We start from the raw sequence: 15,668 nt of genomic DNA, 5'->3' as shown, positions 1-15,668 counted from the left end.
TTTGAATGGACTTTTAATAAAAAAGAGAACGACACGATGGCAGCGTCCACGGGCTATCGGAAACCTTGGCACGTTTTACAAGAATAGAGAGCTGTTCAGCTCCTATATGGAGAGAGCAAACATGTTTTTAACGGCAAACAACATATTGGAGATTAGAGTTGAAGGAGAGATAGAGACGCATGAAAGCGATTCTGCTCACGGAGATCGATCCTGAAGTGAACGGCACACTCGCGAATCTCCTTGTGCCCATAAAGGAAAAAGACGTGCCATTCAATGACATTATGAAGAAGTTGGAGGAGCACTTCAACCCAAAGCCTCTGGAAATTTCAGAAAGCTATAAATTTGGCACTAGAAACCAGAAGCAAAATGAGACAATCAATGAGTACATTGTTGCCTTGAAAAACTTAACTTTGCACTGTAACTTTCTCTGAACCTTTCTCGGACGCGCACTACACGACAGATTTGTTTGTGGTCTAGTGAATAAACAAATTCAGTCCAAACTCATGAATACTTCAGATCTCACATTCGAGAAAGCAAGCAAGATTGCCACCACAATGGAGATGGCATCAAAGAATGCCTGCGAGTTTCATCCACCACGGACTGCAGTGGCCTTTTAGTCACAAGGCAATGCCTATGGCCAAACTAAGAGGCTCTAAACCAAAACCAAAGTATGGCGGTGAGCCGAGTTCAGCCAGTTGTTATCGTTGCAACGGTAATCACTCATCCCAATTTTGTCAGTTCAAAATGGCTAAGTGCTCTAACTGCCAGAAGAAAAGCCATATCGCCTCAGCATGTCGGGGCAAACTTAAAACAGGAAACCAACAATCTGCGAGAATCAAGCGACAACACCAGAGAGGAGTTCACAGCATGGAGGTGAACCCAGATAGAAATGAACTTGGGTTGTACACCATTTATGCAACTAACATGGATAAGCTTACAACCAGCCAAGGCAAGGACTTTCAAACTAAACTATTGATTAATGAACAGTTAATCGATATGTGTATTGACACGGCAGCAGATTGTTCGGTCATGAGCAAAGACCTGTACGAAACAAAGTATCCACAGATACCATTGTTTGAGAGGTCAAGCTGAGAACCTACTCGGGTGAAGTTTTGGAGACATGTGGACAAATGAACTGTAAAGTTCAACATAATGATCAGTCAGTAACACTGCCCATCATAGTGGCCAGCTACAGAAATAAACCAACCCTCCTTGGAAAGGATTGGCTGAGTAGAATAGAATTAGACTGGAAGAACATTTTCAGCGTCGATTTGTCCAAATCACGTCTTGAAAACGTCATAAGCAAACATGCAAACATTTTTGCTGACAGTTACACGGGAATAACAGGGAACTCTGCACACATTTGACTTAAACAAGATGTGAGACCTGTGTATTGTCGGCCAAGACCTGTACCATATGCACTAAAGCAACAAGTGGAGGAAGAACTCGACAGGTTAGAGTGGAATGCAGTACTCGTGAAGACAGACCAGAGTAACTGGGCAACGCCAATTGTGTCCGTACCCAAGGCTCATAAAACTGTTCGACTATGTGGTGACTACAAAGTCACAATCAACCAAGCCGTTGATGACGAACAATATCCGTTACCAATCTCGCAAGATCTGTTCGCAGAACTTAGCGGAGAAAGAGTCTTCACTACACTGGATTTGTCTCACACTTTCGCCCAACTCAATGTTGACAAGGAAAGTCAGCGGTACTTGACTATCAACACACATAAGGGCTTGTATTCATATACAAAGCTGCCCTATGGTGTGAAATACTCCCGGTAAATTTTCCAGTCTGTCACGGACAAAATGTTACACCAGAAACAGAGAAAGACAAAACGTACTGTGTGTGCAACCAGGATGACCTACTGATATTCACAGAGGGCATGGTAGAACATCTGGAAATCCTCGAGCAAGTTCTCACACGACTGAACTGCCACAATGTCAAACTGCGACAAAGTAAATGTGCATTTGCGCAGTCAGAGGTGGTCTACCTTGGACTCAAAGTAGACGCCAACGGACTTCAACCTGTGAAGGCGAAAGTGGAAGCAATAGTGAATGCTCCAAAACCCAACAATGTGTCGGAGCTACAATCATTCCTTGGGATGGTGCAGTTCTATGCACGATTCCTTCCAGATTTAGCAACTGTGCTAAAGCCACTAGATGAGCTGCTACAAAAAGATGTGAAATGGCTGTGAGGAAAGGAACAGCAACGTGTATATGTCATCTGCAAGGAAAACTTGACAAGTGACAAACTTCTTGTTCACTACGATACGACACGCGAGATGAAACTTGCTTGTGATGCTTCAAGTTATGGTGTAGGTGCAGTGATCTCCCACGTAATGAATGACGGACAGGAAAAGCCTATTGCTTTTGCATCCCGCACCCTATCACCGAGTGAACGTAATTATGCACAGATAGAAAAGGAAGCACTCAGCATCGTGTTCGGAATCAAGAAATTCCATCAGTTTCTTCTCGGCAGACCATTCACCCTAGTGACTGATCACAAGCCATTACTAGTGATACTGGTCCCAAGTCAGCTATACCTTCCATGGCGCCATCAGGGATGCAGCTCTGAGCAGTTTTGCTGTCCCAGTATGACTACAAGGTGGAGTACAGAAGCTCCAAGTGCAACGCATAGTTGCAGATGCGTTGTCCCGGTTGCCCCACAAGAACTCTGACGTAGGAAGTGAGAACTCAATCTACACACTGCAAGTTGTAGATGAAGACTTTTCAGTGACTGCAACAGAAATTGCACCAGAAACAGAGAAAGACACTTTGCTGAAGTGGGTCTATGAACAGACATTGAACGTTTGGACTGAAATCGATAGTGGATTGAACTCAGTTCTGAACTCAGAGCTGAAGCCTTTCCATAATCGACGCCATGAATTATCATGTGAGCAGGGATGCATTAAATGGGGCTACAGAGTGGTTGTACCAGACTCTTTGAGAAACAAAATTATGAATAAACTTCATGCCAAACATCCTGGCATAGTAAGCATGAAGTCCAATAGCCAGAAGTTTTGTGTATCGGCCTGGTATTGACAGTGACATCGGGTCACTGGTGAGCAAATGTAGTGTCTGCCAAAATTGCCGGAGTCAACCACCAAAAACACCACTGCAACCCTGGTCATGGCCAAGTAGACCTTTTCAGAGAGTTCATGTAGATTTTTGTGAAAAAGGTAATGATCACTTTCTGATAATAGTAGATAGTCATTCCAAATGGATTGAGGTTAAGCATGTGAGGTCAAGCACTACTACTGAGCGTACCATAGATGAGTTGAGATCAATTTTTTCATGCCATGATTTACCAGAAGAACTTGTTTCTGATAACGGGCCTCAGTTTCGTTCAGAACGGTTCAAAGAGTTCATGCAGCGGAATGGTGTAAAACACACACGTTCTCCTATACCATCCAGTCTCCAATGGGGCGGCGGAAAAGTCTGTTAGAATAGTCAAATGTGCTCTCAAGAAACAGGTTTTGCAGGGTAGTTCAAAACTCAGCATGCAACATCGTTTGACTAGTTATTTGCTGAAGTACAGAACCACACAACACTCAACAACAGGTTACTCACCTGTAGAACTGTTGATGAAGAGAAGGCTAAGAATACGCGTAAATCTAGTTCAACCCAATTTGGCCTTGAGAGTTGAATAAAAACAATTAAGTCACAAACGTCATTTTGACTCCCACAAAAAGGAGAGGTACTTCAAGCCAGATGACCAGGTTCGTGTTCTTAGTCCTCCCAACAAGTCCAGTCGAGACAAATGGGATGTTGGGAAAATAGTGGAAGTGTGTGGAACAAAAAGATACTTAGTTGGAGTTGGAGATAGGATCAAAAGTATTCATGTTGATCAAATGATTCCAGCCAAAGATGAACCAAAAACTGAACTTGAAGCCCTAATCCCTGAGTTTTTTTATCTGAAAGTGAGTTGGAAGAGACCACTGTGATTGAAAAGCAAAGTTCAGTTAGTACAGACAAAGAAACAGATTCCTCTGGTCAAAGTCAGGGTACTAAAACAGAGCCAAACAAGCCAACAGTTGAGTCAACACCTAAACCTGTTACTCCTGTTACTGTTAGACGATCAGGCAGGAACCGTGAACCAGTAGTCAGATTAGGTTTGTAAGTTAAGTAACTCACTGTATAAGTAAAACGAAAATGTGTAGATATGTAAAATAAATATATTATGTTTATCATTTAAGATTTCATAAATACTGGTTTAAATCAAGTATCACAACAACAAAAGTGTAACTGAGTACTTAGATTTAATACTTAAAAAAAGGAGAGCAGTGTAATGTATTCATACATATTCATGTATATGTTAATGAGTTGGTGTTCAATATAAGCAGGGAATGTTGGGTAATAAATCTCTCTCTCGTGATCCAGGCAACCTGCATGTAAGTTGTTATTCATTCTGCCCTCCGGACTATAACAGTCGCTATAATCAAAAACCATTATAAAAGGATGTTTATAATGAGCGTTTACTATATCAACAGTCATGTCTTTAGTTTACAGCCATGACAGTACACTAACATTTCAAAGTGGAAGTCAAATAAATGTCAGGCACCATTCCAAGGCACGTCTGATGAAAAAGATGCCACAGGTTTAGGATTAACAGTGAACATGAAAAATGAATGCAATGACAATTGCCTTTTCCTCTGCTAGGTGCAGATATACTCATTGCAGACCTACTTTCATAAGGCCAAGAAATGTACAAAGGATACCATCAAGATAGAGCTGAGTTTACTTAAACCAAAATTCTATATTTCTCTGTTCGACTGTAAATTAGAATTACGTTGAATTCCACGCTGCATTATTTAGAAAAAATGCCTAGCTTTGAAGTCAATTCAGAAAATGTTGGTATTTGTACCCAGTAAATAGCAAAGTAAAATCCAAGTTGCAACATACCCATCATTTTCTTCCTGATTGCAGACAATATGAACATCAGTATCCGCAGCAACGGAAATATCACTTTTAAAGAGGGTATCTTTCATTTCCAATAATTCTGGTTCTTTAAAAACCTGTTCAGTTGCTTTCACACTCGTATTGATATGTTCACTTTGCTGGTGGTTCCTCATCCCTTCTATTCCAAAATCCAACTGTTCACTTTCTAGATTTTTTGCTCTGGTTTCATCCCCGTGAATCGTCACTTGCGTCTGACCAAACCATTTTTCATGGTCTCTACCAACGCAAAAAACAAATAAGCATTACAAAGATATTTCAAAACCAAGGCAACAACAGCACTAGGTTTACTGCTGTCTGGCTTGCAAGTATGACTCAGTCATGCTTCTATTATCTATGAAATTAATTATGGTCAAAACAGCACTGATCAATAAACTATTTATCCAAGAAACACAGAACTGTTAACTCTTGCTATAAAATTAAAACACATATTACATATTCCATTAAATAGACAGGATTTTTTTCCCACTCAATTACAACCACATCCTATTGTAATTATCCTTCTCAAATCAACAGATCCAATGTAAAGGAAAACAGCACTAGCAGTTATATCTTAACTAAGATTAACTAATGGTTACACATGTTAATCAATGGTTAATAATAACATGGTTAACTAATAATTAAGATGGCCAAGCAGAAAGAGATACAAGGGGAGCAGGAATGTTCTGGGTGGCAAAGGAATAAAAAACAAGGTACCCAATTCAGCAGATTAAATATCAGGGGAAGAGATTAGACTCAGTAACTGTAAGATTTTCGATGCCATTAGATATCCCAAGATTCCAAAATAATGCCTGCAATGTATGTTTACTCTCTGGGCACAGAATGTGAAGGACACTCATTGGTGAAGGAGTTAGCATGAGAACACCCAGCTTGTGCCACAAGTGTGGAGTGTGAGCAGACCATGACTGCAATCAGAGTGAATTGCTGACTTGATCTCATGCTGGCATCTTGACGCTCCACATTCCTATCTTCTCTGAACCGGTCAAGCAGATCACATGTTATATGGAATGTAGCATCTTGAGGTAGCACAGCTGCCTTTTTATTCCTTTATTTCTGGCGTCAAAACTAAGCCTCGTCACTTCAAAGGGTTTACACCAGGTGGCAGCCTCGCCACTAGTCTATCTCATCCCTTTCTTCTCTTGTTGTTTTTAGTCTGGTGTTAAATGTATGTTTTAGAGTATCTTTAGTTTTGTATTATGTGGAGGAAACTTTTTTAATCTTTTTCCACAACGGAGTTGCAACTTTTCCCGTGTCATATCTCCGTCTGCACTGCGGCCTAACATCGTGGAGCTGGCGGCCTCTTGCTGGGGATTGACTTTGGGAGCTCCAACCACGGGAGCCTGCGGACTTAACATCGTGGAGCGGGCGATTCCTTTGCCAGGGATCGCATTCGGGAGCTTCAATCACAGAAGCTTCGACCACCCTGACACGGGAGCATCCGATCGTCAGCTGCGGGAGCTTCGATCACCCCGAATAAGGATGGTTCAATTGCCTCGACTGTGGGAGAAGAGAGGAGAAGATAAGACTTTATTGCCTTCCATCACAGTGCGCTGCGGTGGATGTTTATGTTAACTTTTATGTAGTTGTGTGTCTTGTTGCTTTTTCTTGGTATGACTGAAAATGGCAAATCAAATTCTTTGTATGTTCTTCTTACATACTTGGCTAATAAATGTCTTTGTAATCCTTGTAAAAGTGGTTAGTTTAGTTTATTGTCATGTGCACCAAGGAACAGTTTTGTTGCGTGCTAGCCAGTCAGCGGAAAGACTATACATAATTACAATTTGGCCATCCACAGCGTACAGATACACGATAAACAACGTTTATTGCAGCTAAAGTCCAGTAAAGTCCGATTAAAGATAGCCTGAGGGTCTCTAGTGGGGCAGGTAGTAGCTGAAGACTGCTCTTTAGTTGTTGATAGAATGGTTCAGTTGCCTGATAACAGCTGGGATGAAACTATCCCTGAATTTGGAGGTGTGCGTATTTGCACTTCTGTACCTCCTGCCCAATGGGGGAGGGGAACAGAGTGACCAGGATGAGAATTGTCCTTGATTTTGTTTGTGGACTTGTCGCGGCAACATGAAGTGTAAATTGAGTCAATGGAAGGGAGGTTGATTTGTTAGATGCAAGGTTATGGAAGGCAAAAACAAATGATCAAAAATAAAGTGCAATTAATCAACTGGCCACAGAGCTTAAACAGAGGACCCACCCATCACTCGAATCACATTGAGGTTGTTTAGCTATTTTTGCCTTCTTGTTAGAATCTTCCAAATCAAACAAATGTCTTCCCTCTGCAGATCCTGGTAACGGGTCTCTCTCGCATTTTTCTGGCGCAGAATCCAATGGCTGGTAGTTTTTGTAATTTTTCATTGTTTTGTTCACAACCGTGCCAACATTCTCTTCTTCGGTCTTTTCAATTATTTCACAGCTAGGTTTTAGAAAATTATAGAATCATGTTTTAATGATACTAATATTCAATCAAGACATATTTTTCAGAATGTAGACATCTGTGTATGTTTACAAAACAGCATTTTCAATATTTTAATCACAGTGCTACTTTTTCCCTAAAGTGTACATTGACTAAGTTTTACATCAAACAATTAAAACCCTTGAGTTGGCCTCCACCGCCCTCTGAGGCAGAGAATTCCACACTCACAACTCTCTGTGAGAAAAAGTGTTTCCTCGTCTCCATTCTAAATGGCTTACCCCTTATTCTTAAATGGTGGCCCCTGGTTCTGGACTCCCCCAACATCGGGAACATGTTTCCTGCCTCTAGCGTGTCCAAACCCTTAACAATCAATAATAACAAACAAGTCTGAAGAAGGGTTTCGGCCCGAAACGTCGCCTATTTCCTTCGCTCCATAGATGCTGCTGCACCCGCTGAGTTCCTCCAGCAATTTTGTGTACCTTAACAATCTTATATGTTTCAATAAGATTCCCTCTCATCCTTCTAAACTCCAGAGTGTACAAGCCTAGGGCTCCATTCTCTCAGCATATGACAGTCCCGCCATCCTGGGAATTAACCTTGTAAACCTACGCTGCACTCCCTCAATAGCAAGAATGTCCTTCCTCAAATTAGGGAACCAAAACTGCACACAATAGAATCGTGGACTACACCAAGGCAGTAGATAAAGAGTCGCCACGTTTTACCAGCTTGAGCTGTTTAGATTCAAAGTTCATAAGAGTACAGAGTCTTATCTTGGCTATAAAGGCCCATTGTCCTGGTGGCGGCAAGGTCAGTGTGGCAGGGGTTGACCTGGCCCAGTGATGCTGTGTGTCCGCCACCGCTCCATCCCGCTGCAGGCCGCGTCTGATACAAGCCCTTGTCCGACCTCTGCCGGGGCTCCAGCAGCGCCCGAATCACGCGATCTTCTTGCTGCTGCAGGGCCTCCAGCAGCCCAATTCACCAGCCTCTCGCCTCTCACAGCCACCGCTCAGCCTCCATGCTCCGGGTCACCTCTAGCAGTTGGCCTCGCAACTCCCCAGAGCACTTCCGAGGGTGCAGGAGGCAAGTCCACTGCCTGCTGTGAGACAGCAGCTCTACCAGCTGCACCTCTGTGCTAACCTCTCCATCCCCAATCCCATATACTCAGTACTTTAATATCCAAAATTATTCAAGATTGCAATTCGTAAAGGCATTGAAATAAATACTACTTTTGTGGTAGTTTCTGTTGGATGGCTACGAGTTCATATTTATTTTCATCAAATCACCAAGTTATAGGCTAATACATTGAAAGTGTACTGAAGCAGATGTAAACAATGAAATTAGCAGAACTGAAAAAAAAAATACCTTTTACATTCCGCAGTGTTGTCAGTTCCATTTCTTGGCTCTTGTGGATCCTCGCTGACTTCTGAATTTTGAGGAGATATTGATTGCTCTTTAACATCATTTGTCTTGCATGAACTGGTATTGGTAACAGGCAGTAAAGTTTGTTCACTTTCAGCCATATATTCCACCTCACTTTGGCAATATGACCATCCGCAACACACAGCATTGCCCATTTTAATCTTTACTAAAAAAGTAATCCATGATTGTCCGGCAATCCTACTGAGCTGTCATGCAATGTTTGCACACTGTTGCCTGAACCTCTAAAGGCGAGTGAAGGGGATATCAGATGCCTGAAGTAAGAACTCACTCCTGGGTTTTTGACATTCACCAATTACATTGGTGATTTGATTTATCTGCAACAGAAAAGTACTATTAAAAAACAAAAATAACATATTGCGTGCTATTTCTTATTTGAACAGGAATTGTCAAAATAATACTCAAATTAATATCTGTGTGTGTGTGTGTGTAATAAATATACCCACACACACACACAATTTCCCTCCTGGGATTAATAAAGTTCTATCGTATAGTATTGTGTGTGTGGGAAGGAAGTGCAGATGCTGGTTTGAACTGAAGATAGACACAAAAAGCTGGAGTAACTCAACAGATCAGACAGAATCTCTGCACAAAAGGAAAATATTATGTTTTGGGTTGGGTCTGAAAAACGTTCCTGCACACCGTTGCAATGTGGAAGGAAACAAGAGCACCCGGAGAAAACCCATGCGATCAAAGGGAAAAGGAGCAAACCATACAGACAGCACCCATAATTCAGGATCAATTCCGGGTCTCTGGCACTTTTAGGCAGCAACTTTATGGCCAATGTACTGCCCCAGTCTTGAACTGAATTAAAACATACAGTAGCTGTAAAGGGGGACATGGCGTCACTTAAGAGATTTAAGACTGAAAATAGATAGTTTCTTTTTTTTAGTAACCAAAGTTATCAACATATAACTTTTTGTGTGTTGGAAAACAAAATATAGTGGCACAGCTGGTGGACTTGCTGCCTCACACGCCAGAGATCTGTGTTCGATCCTGTCCTCGGGCACTGTCTGTGTTGAATTTGCACATTCTCCCTGCAAGCTTGTGGGTTTCCTCCCACATCCCAAAGATGCATTGGCTTTGTAGGTTAACTAGTCTCTGTAAAATTGCCCCTAATGTGTAGGGAGTGAGTGAGGAAAGTGAGATAACAGAACTTGTGTGAATGGATAGACAAAAATGCTGGAGAAACTCAGCCGGTGAGGCAACATCTATGGAGCGAAGGAAATAGGCAATGTTTCGGGTCGAGACCCTTCTTCAGACTGATGCGAGGGTGGGGGAGGGGGCGGGAAGAAGAAAGGAAGAGGCGGAGACAGTGGGCTGAGGGAGAGCTGGGAAATGGAGGAGAAAGCAGGAACTACCTGTAATTGGAGAAGTCAATGTTCATACCGCTGGGGTGTAAACTGCCCAAGCGAAATATGTTGTGCTGCTCCTCCAATTTAAGGTGGGCCTCACTCTGGCCATGGAGGAGGCCCAGCACAGAAAGGTCGGATTCGGAATGGGAGGGGAAGTTGAAGTTCTGAGCCACCGGGAGATCAGGTTTCTCATTGCGAATTGAGTGTAGGTGTTGTGCGAAACGATCGCCAAGCCCGCGCTTGGTCTCACCGAGGTTGATCATACGCTGAATAATCCAACCCCATTTTTGTTTGGAAATGGAAAGAAATAATAGAAACTGCATTCATTGCAACGTGTAAACAGAGTTGAGATACTGTATTGTAATTTTGCTGCATGTCATTGTGGTATATATCATGTAGCAATGTTAAAAAAAATTTGAGATTTAAAAAATCAAGTCTGTAATTTATCCCATCAGATAAAGCATAAAAAGAAGTTTAATTTGACACCTAATTCACTTTCATATCTCAAGTATTTAAAAAGTTATGGCCATTTTCATACTCGGAAATTAGCATCTTGTTCCCTATTGATTTTCTATGGACATAACAAAAAAGCTGTGATCGTGGACAGTCAAAAGCCCATAACCTTCTTAAAAATTAAGAGAACTGAATGAAATTTTCAGTTATCGTAGATTGAACCATTCTGAAACAAATATAGAATAATCTTACTTGGATGACCTGAAATTAAAGCATATAATTAGTTAGTTACCCAAGTGTAGCTAATTTCAGGCTTCAATTACTAGATCTAAACATCTATCCATTTCTTAAGAAATGATTAACATTTTTAAATAGCCTAAGTGTCCAAATAATATTCATAAATAATTCACAATAAAACATGATTTTTAAATCTCATTTACATTAATTTATAGGCCAAATGGAAGGAATTTAGTGTTCAATTGCTGTAAATTAAAGTCCATTTTAAATCAGCTTTCTAGTGGGATCCTGTGAACGCGCTGGTTTAGAACGTTCACATTGCACTAGATTTGTGCCCTCAAATGCCCAGAAAAATACTGCGGGATATAATGGGCCCAAAATGAGCTAATCGCAATATTAAACTTTGTATAAAGGGATCTTAAGAAGCCCTTTTTAATGTAAAAATAAGCAGCATACCTTCTATTATTTGCTCTATGCGACCCTGACAGCTGCCGGTGGTCGCGGGTTTAGAGATTGATTTTTAAACTACTATAACTATTATACGAGGCCTTTAAAACTAATAATAGCTTTTGCGACGGGGTCTTCCAGCGATTTTTCGTTAATAATTAACTAGGCTGAACATCTTCGATTTGAACAGCCTAGAGAAAATCGCTTTTTAAACCCGCCCCCCTCTAAACGGCGCCAAAATCGCGCACACCCGCAGCGACAGACTGCCTTGCCCTGATTGTGAACCAGCGGCTCAGGCAGCGGATTGGCCCTCGACAACGCTGCAAATTGTTCTGTTGCTGTTGTTCCCTTAAAGGGCCTGTCCCACTTTACGATCTTTTTCGGCGACAGCGGAGTGTCAGTGACTAGCGCCTGTAAAACCGTCACTGATGCTTCGCAGTCGCCGATAAAAATTACAAAGTGGGACAGGCCCTTTAAGGGAACAACAGCAACAGAACAATTTGCAGCGTTGTCGAGCGCCAATCCGCTGCCTGAGCTGCTGGTTCACAAACAAGCAGCAACTCCACAGGGCAAGGCAGGAGCTCTCTGAGAAATACCAGCACAGTTTGCATCAGGCCGTCCGCTGTCCACATCAGCCAAGCTTTCCTTCGCTTGCCAAGCCGTGCAAAATGATATGGCTTTTAGGTTGCCCAGCGGGACTTTACATGGCCATTGGCAACCGGGCAACCGTTAATTTCGAGCCCTGTAGTAGCATAATGAAATCTGAAGTGTATAGACATATCCTCTCTGCTCAAGTTCAAACAAATGCCTCAAAATACATTGGCCGGAGTTTCAATCTACAGCAAGACAATGATCACAAACATACTGCTAAAGCAACAAAGGAGTTTTTTAAAGCTAAAAAATGGTCAATTCTTGAGTTGCCAAGTCAATCACCTGATCTGAACCTAAGTGAGCATGCCTTTTATATGCTGAAGAGAAAACTGAAGGGGACCAGCCCCCAAAACAAGCATAAGCTAAAGATGGCTGTAATACATTAATCGCTAACTTCAAGCAGTCATTGCATGCAAAGGATATGCAACAAAATACTAAACAGGTCTACTTTCATTTACATTACATTGCTGTGACCCAAACATTATGGTGCCCTGAAATGAGGCGTGGGGGAGGTGACTATGTATAAACAGTGCTGTAATTTCTACATGGTGAAACCAAAATGTATAAAAATGGCCTTTATTAAAATCTGACTGTGCACTTTATCCACATGTGATTTTTTCTATTACAAATCTCAAATTCTGGAGTACAGACGTAAATAAATAAATGACGGGTTTTTGTCCCAAACATTATTGAGGGCATTGTATGTATACATACAAGGAATTTGCCTATGGTGCTTTGCTTGCAAGTAACAACACGATATACAGTAAACGATTAAGAATAAATCATTATAATTTATACATATGTAGAATGAAATAAGGGAAAAGGAAGCTACAGACTTTTGGATGTTGTTGAGCTACTGCTCGTGGGAAAAAAAGGTGTTTTTATGTCTGGCTGTGGCGGCTTTGACAGTCCGGAGTCGCCTTGCAAAGGGAAGTGTCTTTCTCTCCTTTCACCCTTTTCTATACCTTAAAGACAATGAGCTTTACCCAAATCTAATGAAAGGTCAACACCCTGAAACTCTAACTGTTTCTGATTCCAACGTTGCATCCTGACTTGCTGAGAACTTCCAAAATGTCCTATTTTATTTCAGATTTTAGCATCCAGTTTATTGCCTTTATCTTGTGTACATTATCATGCCAAAGTGTGGCTCGATTGATTATTGGGGGTGTTAAAAAAAAGTTAAATGAATCTTGCTTTTGTTAGCTCAAATCTTTTTGTCCTAAGATCAGCTCCCAATTAACCATAACGTACTGCTTCATATCAATCATGCTGAGAATCTTCAAAGGGAGCAGCAGGAAAAAAAAAATGCAAGGGATGCAGCCATATAAAAACCTACAGGTTATATTAAAACTACTCAACTTATGTTCTGACAAGACTAAAAGTGCTGCCAGTTGAAACATAGAAACATAGAAACATAGAAAATAGGTGCAGGAGTAGGCCATTCGGCCCTTCGAGCCTGCACCGCCATTCGATATGATCATGGCTGATCATCCAACTCAGTATCCCATCCCTGCCTTCTCTCCATACCCCCTGATCCCTTTAGCCACAAGGGCCACATCTAACTCCCTCTTAAATATAGCCAATGAACTGGCCTCAACTACCTTCTGTGGCAGAGAATTCCACAGATTCACCACTCTCTGTGTAAAAAATGATTTTCTCATCTCGGTCCTAAAAGACTTCCCTCTTATCCTTAAACTGTGACCCCTAGTTCTGGACTCCCCCAACATCGGGAATAATCTTCCTGCATCTAGCCTGTCCAACCCCTTAAGACAACAATGAAAGTGCGGCTTTATTTGAAATTCATGGGCATTTTGAAAAGCATCACAGAAAGTGTGGAAGGTTAAGTAACATTGACTGACACTCAAGATCGGTGTGTAAGAAGCAACTGCAGATGTTGGCTTAAACCAAAGATAGACACAAAATGCTGTAGTAACTCAGTGGGACAGGCAGCATCTCTGGGAAAGAAGGAATGGGTGACATTTTGGGTCAGGTTGAAGAAGGATCTCAACCCCAAACGTCACCCATTCCTTCTCTCCAGAGATGGTGCCTATCCCGCTGAGTTACTCAAGATCGGTGAGCAGGTTGGGAACTCACGTCCCGCATCCTCGGAGGCACTTTGGGTGTTCTGAGGTTGGCTGCAGGACTGTGGGAGGTGCTCCAGTGCATGGAGTCTGCGCAGTGGTGGCTGTGTGAGGAGAGGGTTGGTGGATTCGCAGATTAACATGTCTGAATCGATGTGCTCATGCACTGGGCTACTGGAGGCCCTGCACTAGGCAGGGATCAGATGCGGCCTGCAGCAACATGGAGCAACACACTAACATCATCACCAGACCAGGCATACCCTTACAACTCTGACCCATCGCCGCCACAAGGATAACGGGCCTTTAAGGCCAAGATAAGACTCTGTTTTTAACAACTTTGAAATTTTAAGTATACAAGATGGTGCCGGAAGCATAGTGACTCTTGTGTACCGCCTCAGTTTAATCTACTATTCTTGCATTCTTGTACGTGCGTGTGATTGTGCTTATGTACAGTAAGATTTTTACTGAATTGTATGCATAAAAAGGAATTTCAGTGTATCTAAGTACATGTGACAATAAAGTACCATTGAATCATCACTATGTTGTTATGGCAGTACCAAAGAAACTCCAAACTCCTACTGCTATCCAGTTTTATATCAGTAACAAAGTGGCATATGATGCAAATGGTCTTATCTTCTGCAGCTACCTGCCACTAATTCCTATGTCCCCATTAGCCAGGGCCTTCCAACTCAACAATGATCAGGTCATTTCTGTTTTGGCCATTTAACACTCAATCCATGGCAATACATCACCCATCAAGTCTGTGTGACCTAATTATGTTAAATAACCTCATATGATTCTTTGTCGTGTGTTTTCCAAGTCTACCCGGACTCTCCTTTAACTATTCTGCTCATCGTTAGTTCTAACCAATTGGTCAAATATAACTTTAAGAAGGGCTGCAGGGAAAATGCTGGAAACTATAGGCCAGTGAGCTAAACATCTGTAGTTAGAAAGTTACTAGAGAGTATTCTGAGAGATAGGATATACAGTGCATTTTGACGGACAAGGGCTGATTAGGGATAGTCAGCATGGGTTTGTACATGGGAGATCGTGTCTCACAAATCTGATTGAGTTTTTTAAAGACGTGACCAAAAAGGGCAGAGCTGTAAATGTTGTAAATATGGGCATCAGCAAAACATTCGACAAGGTTCCGCATGGTAGGCTGCTCTGGAAGGTTAGATCGCTTGGGATCCAAGGAGAGATAACTGAATAGATAGAAAATCGGCTTCATGGCAGGAAGCAGAGGGTGATGGCGGAAGGCTGCTTCTCGGACTGGATGTCTGTGACTAGTGGTGTGCCTCCGTTTTCGGTGCTGGGCCCGTTACTGTTTGTCATCTACATCAATAATTTGGATGAGAACATACACGGCAAGATTAGCAATTTTGCTGATGACACAAAAGTGAGTGGTTTTGTTGATAGTGAAGATGGTTGTGAAAAATTGCAACAGGATCTTGATCGATTGGCCAGGTGGACTGAGGAATGGCTGACGGAATTTAATACAGAGAAATGTGAGGCGTTGCATTTTGCAAAGTGTAACATAGGCAGAACCCACACAGTGAATGGTAGGCCTCTGGGGAGTGTTGTAGAGCAGAGGGATCAAGGAGTGCGGGTGCATGGTTCC

The 15,668-nt window shown here is 42.0% G+C and overlaps 1 protein-coding gene across 3 annotated transcripts in view; it reads right to left on the bottom strand.

Moving 5' to 3' along the window:
* LOC116990615 (ubiquitin thioesterase otulin-like) overlaps positions 1–15,668 on the bottom strand; it is a 45,581-nt gene that overhangs the window by 21,983 nt on the left and 7,930 nt on the right. For 2 of the 3 annotated variants that reach the window (XM_033048489.1, XM_033048479.1), the window contains exons 2-4: positions 8,749–9,140; positions 7,168–7,386; positions 4,908–5,180 (exon numbers count right to left, since the gene is read on the bottom strand). In XM_033048489.1, coding sequence (XP_032904380.1) covers positions 4,908–5,180; positions 7,168–7,386; positions 8,749–8,960 — 704 coding nt within the window. In that variant the 5' untranslated portion in view covers positions 8,961–9,140. The remainder of the gene's footprint in view (positions 1–4,907; positions 5,181–7,167; positions 7,387–8,748; positions 9,141–15,668) is intronic. The other variant, XM_033048497.1, reaches the window with a different exon arrangement.

Source organism: Amblyraja radiata, chromosome 2 (assembly GCF_010909765.2).
Source record: "Amblyraja radiata isolate CabotCenter1 chromosome 2, sAmbRad1.1.pri, whole genome shotgun sequence".
NCBI classification, from domain to species: domain Eukaryota; kingdom Metazoa; phylum Chordata; class Chondrichthyes; order Rajiformes; family Rajidae; genus Amblyraja; species Amblyraja radiata.
The sequence above is the reverse complement of the archived record's forward strand: the minus strand, read 5'-3'. Positions and strand labels throughout refer to the sequence as shown.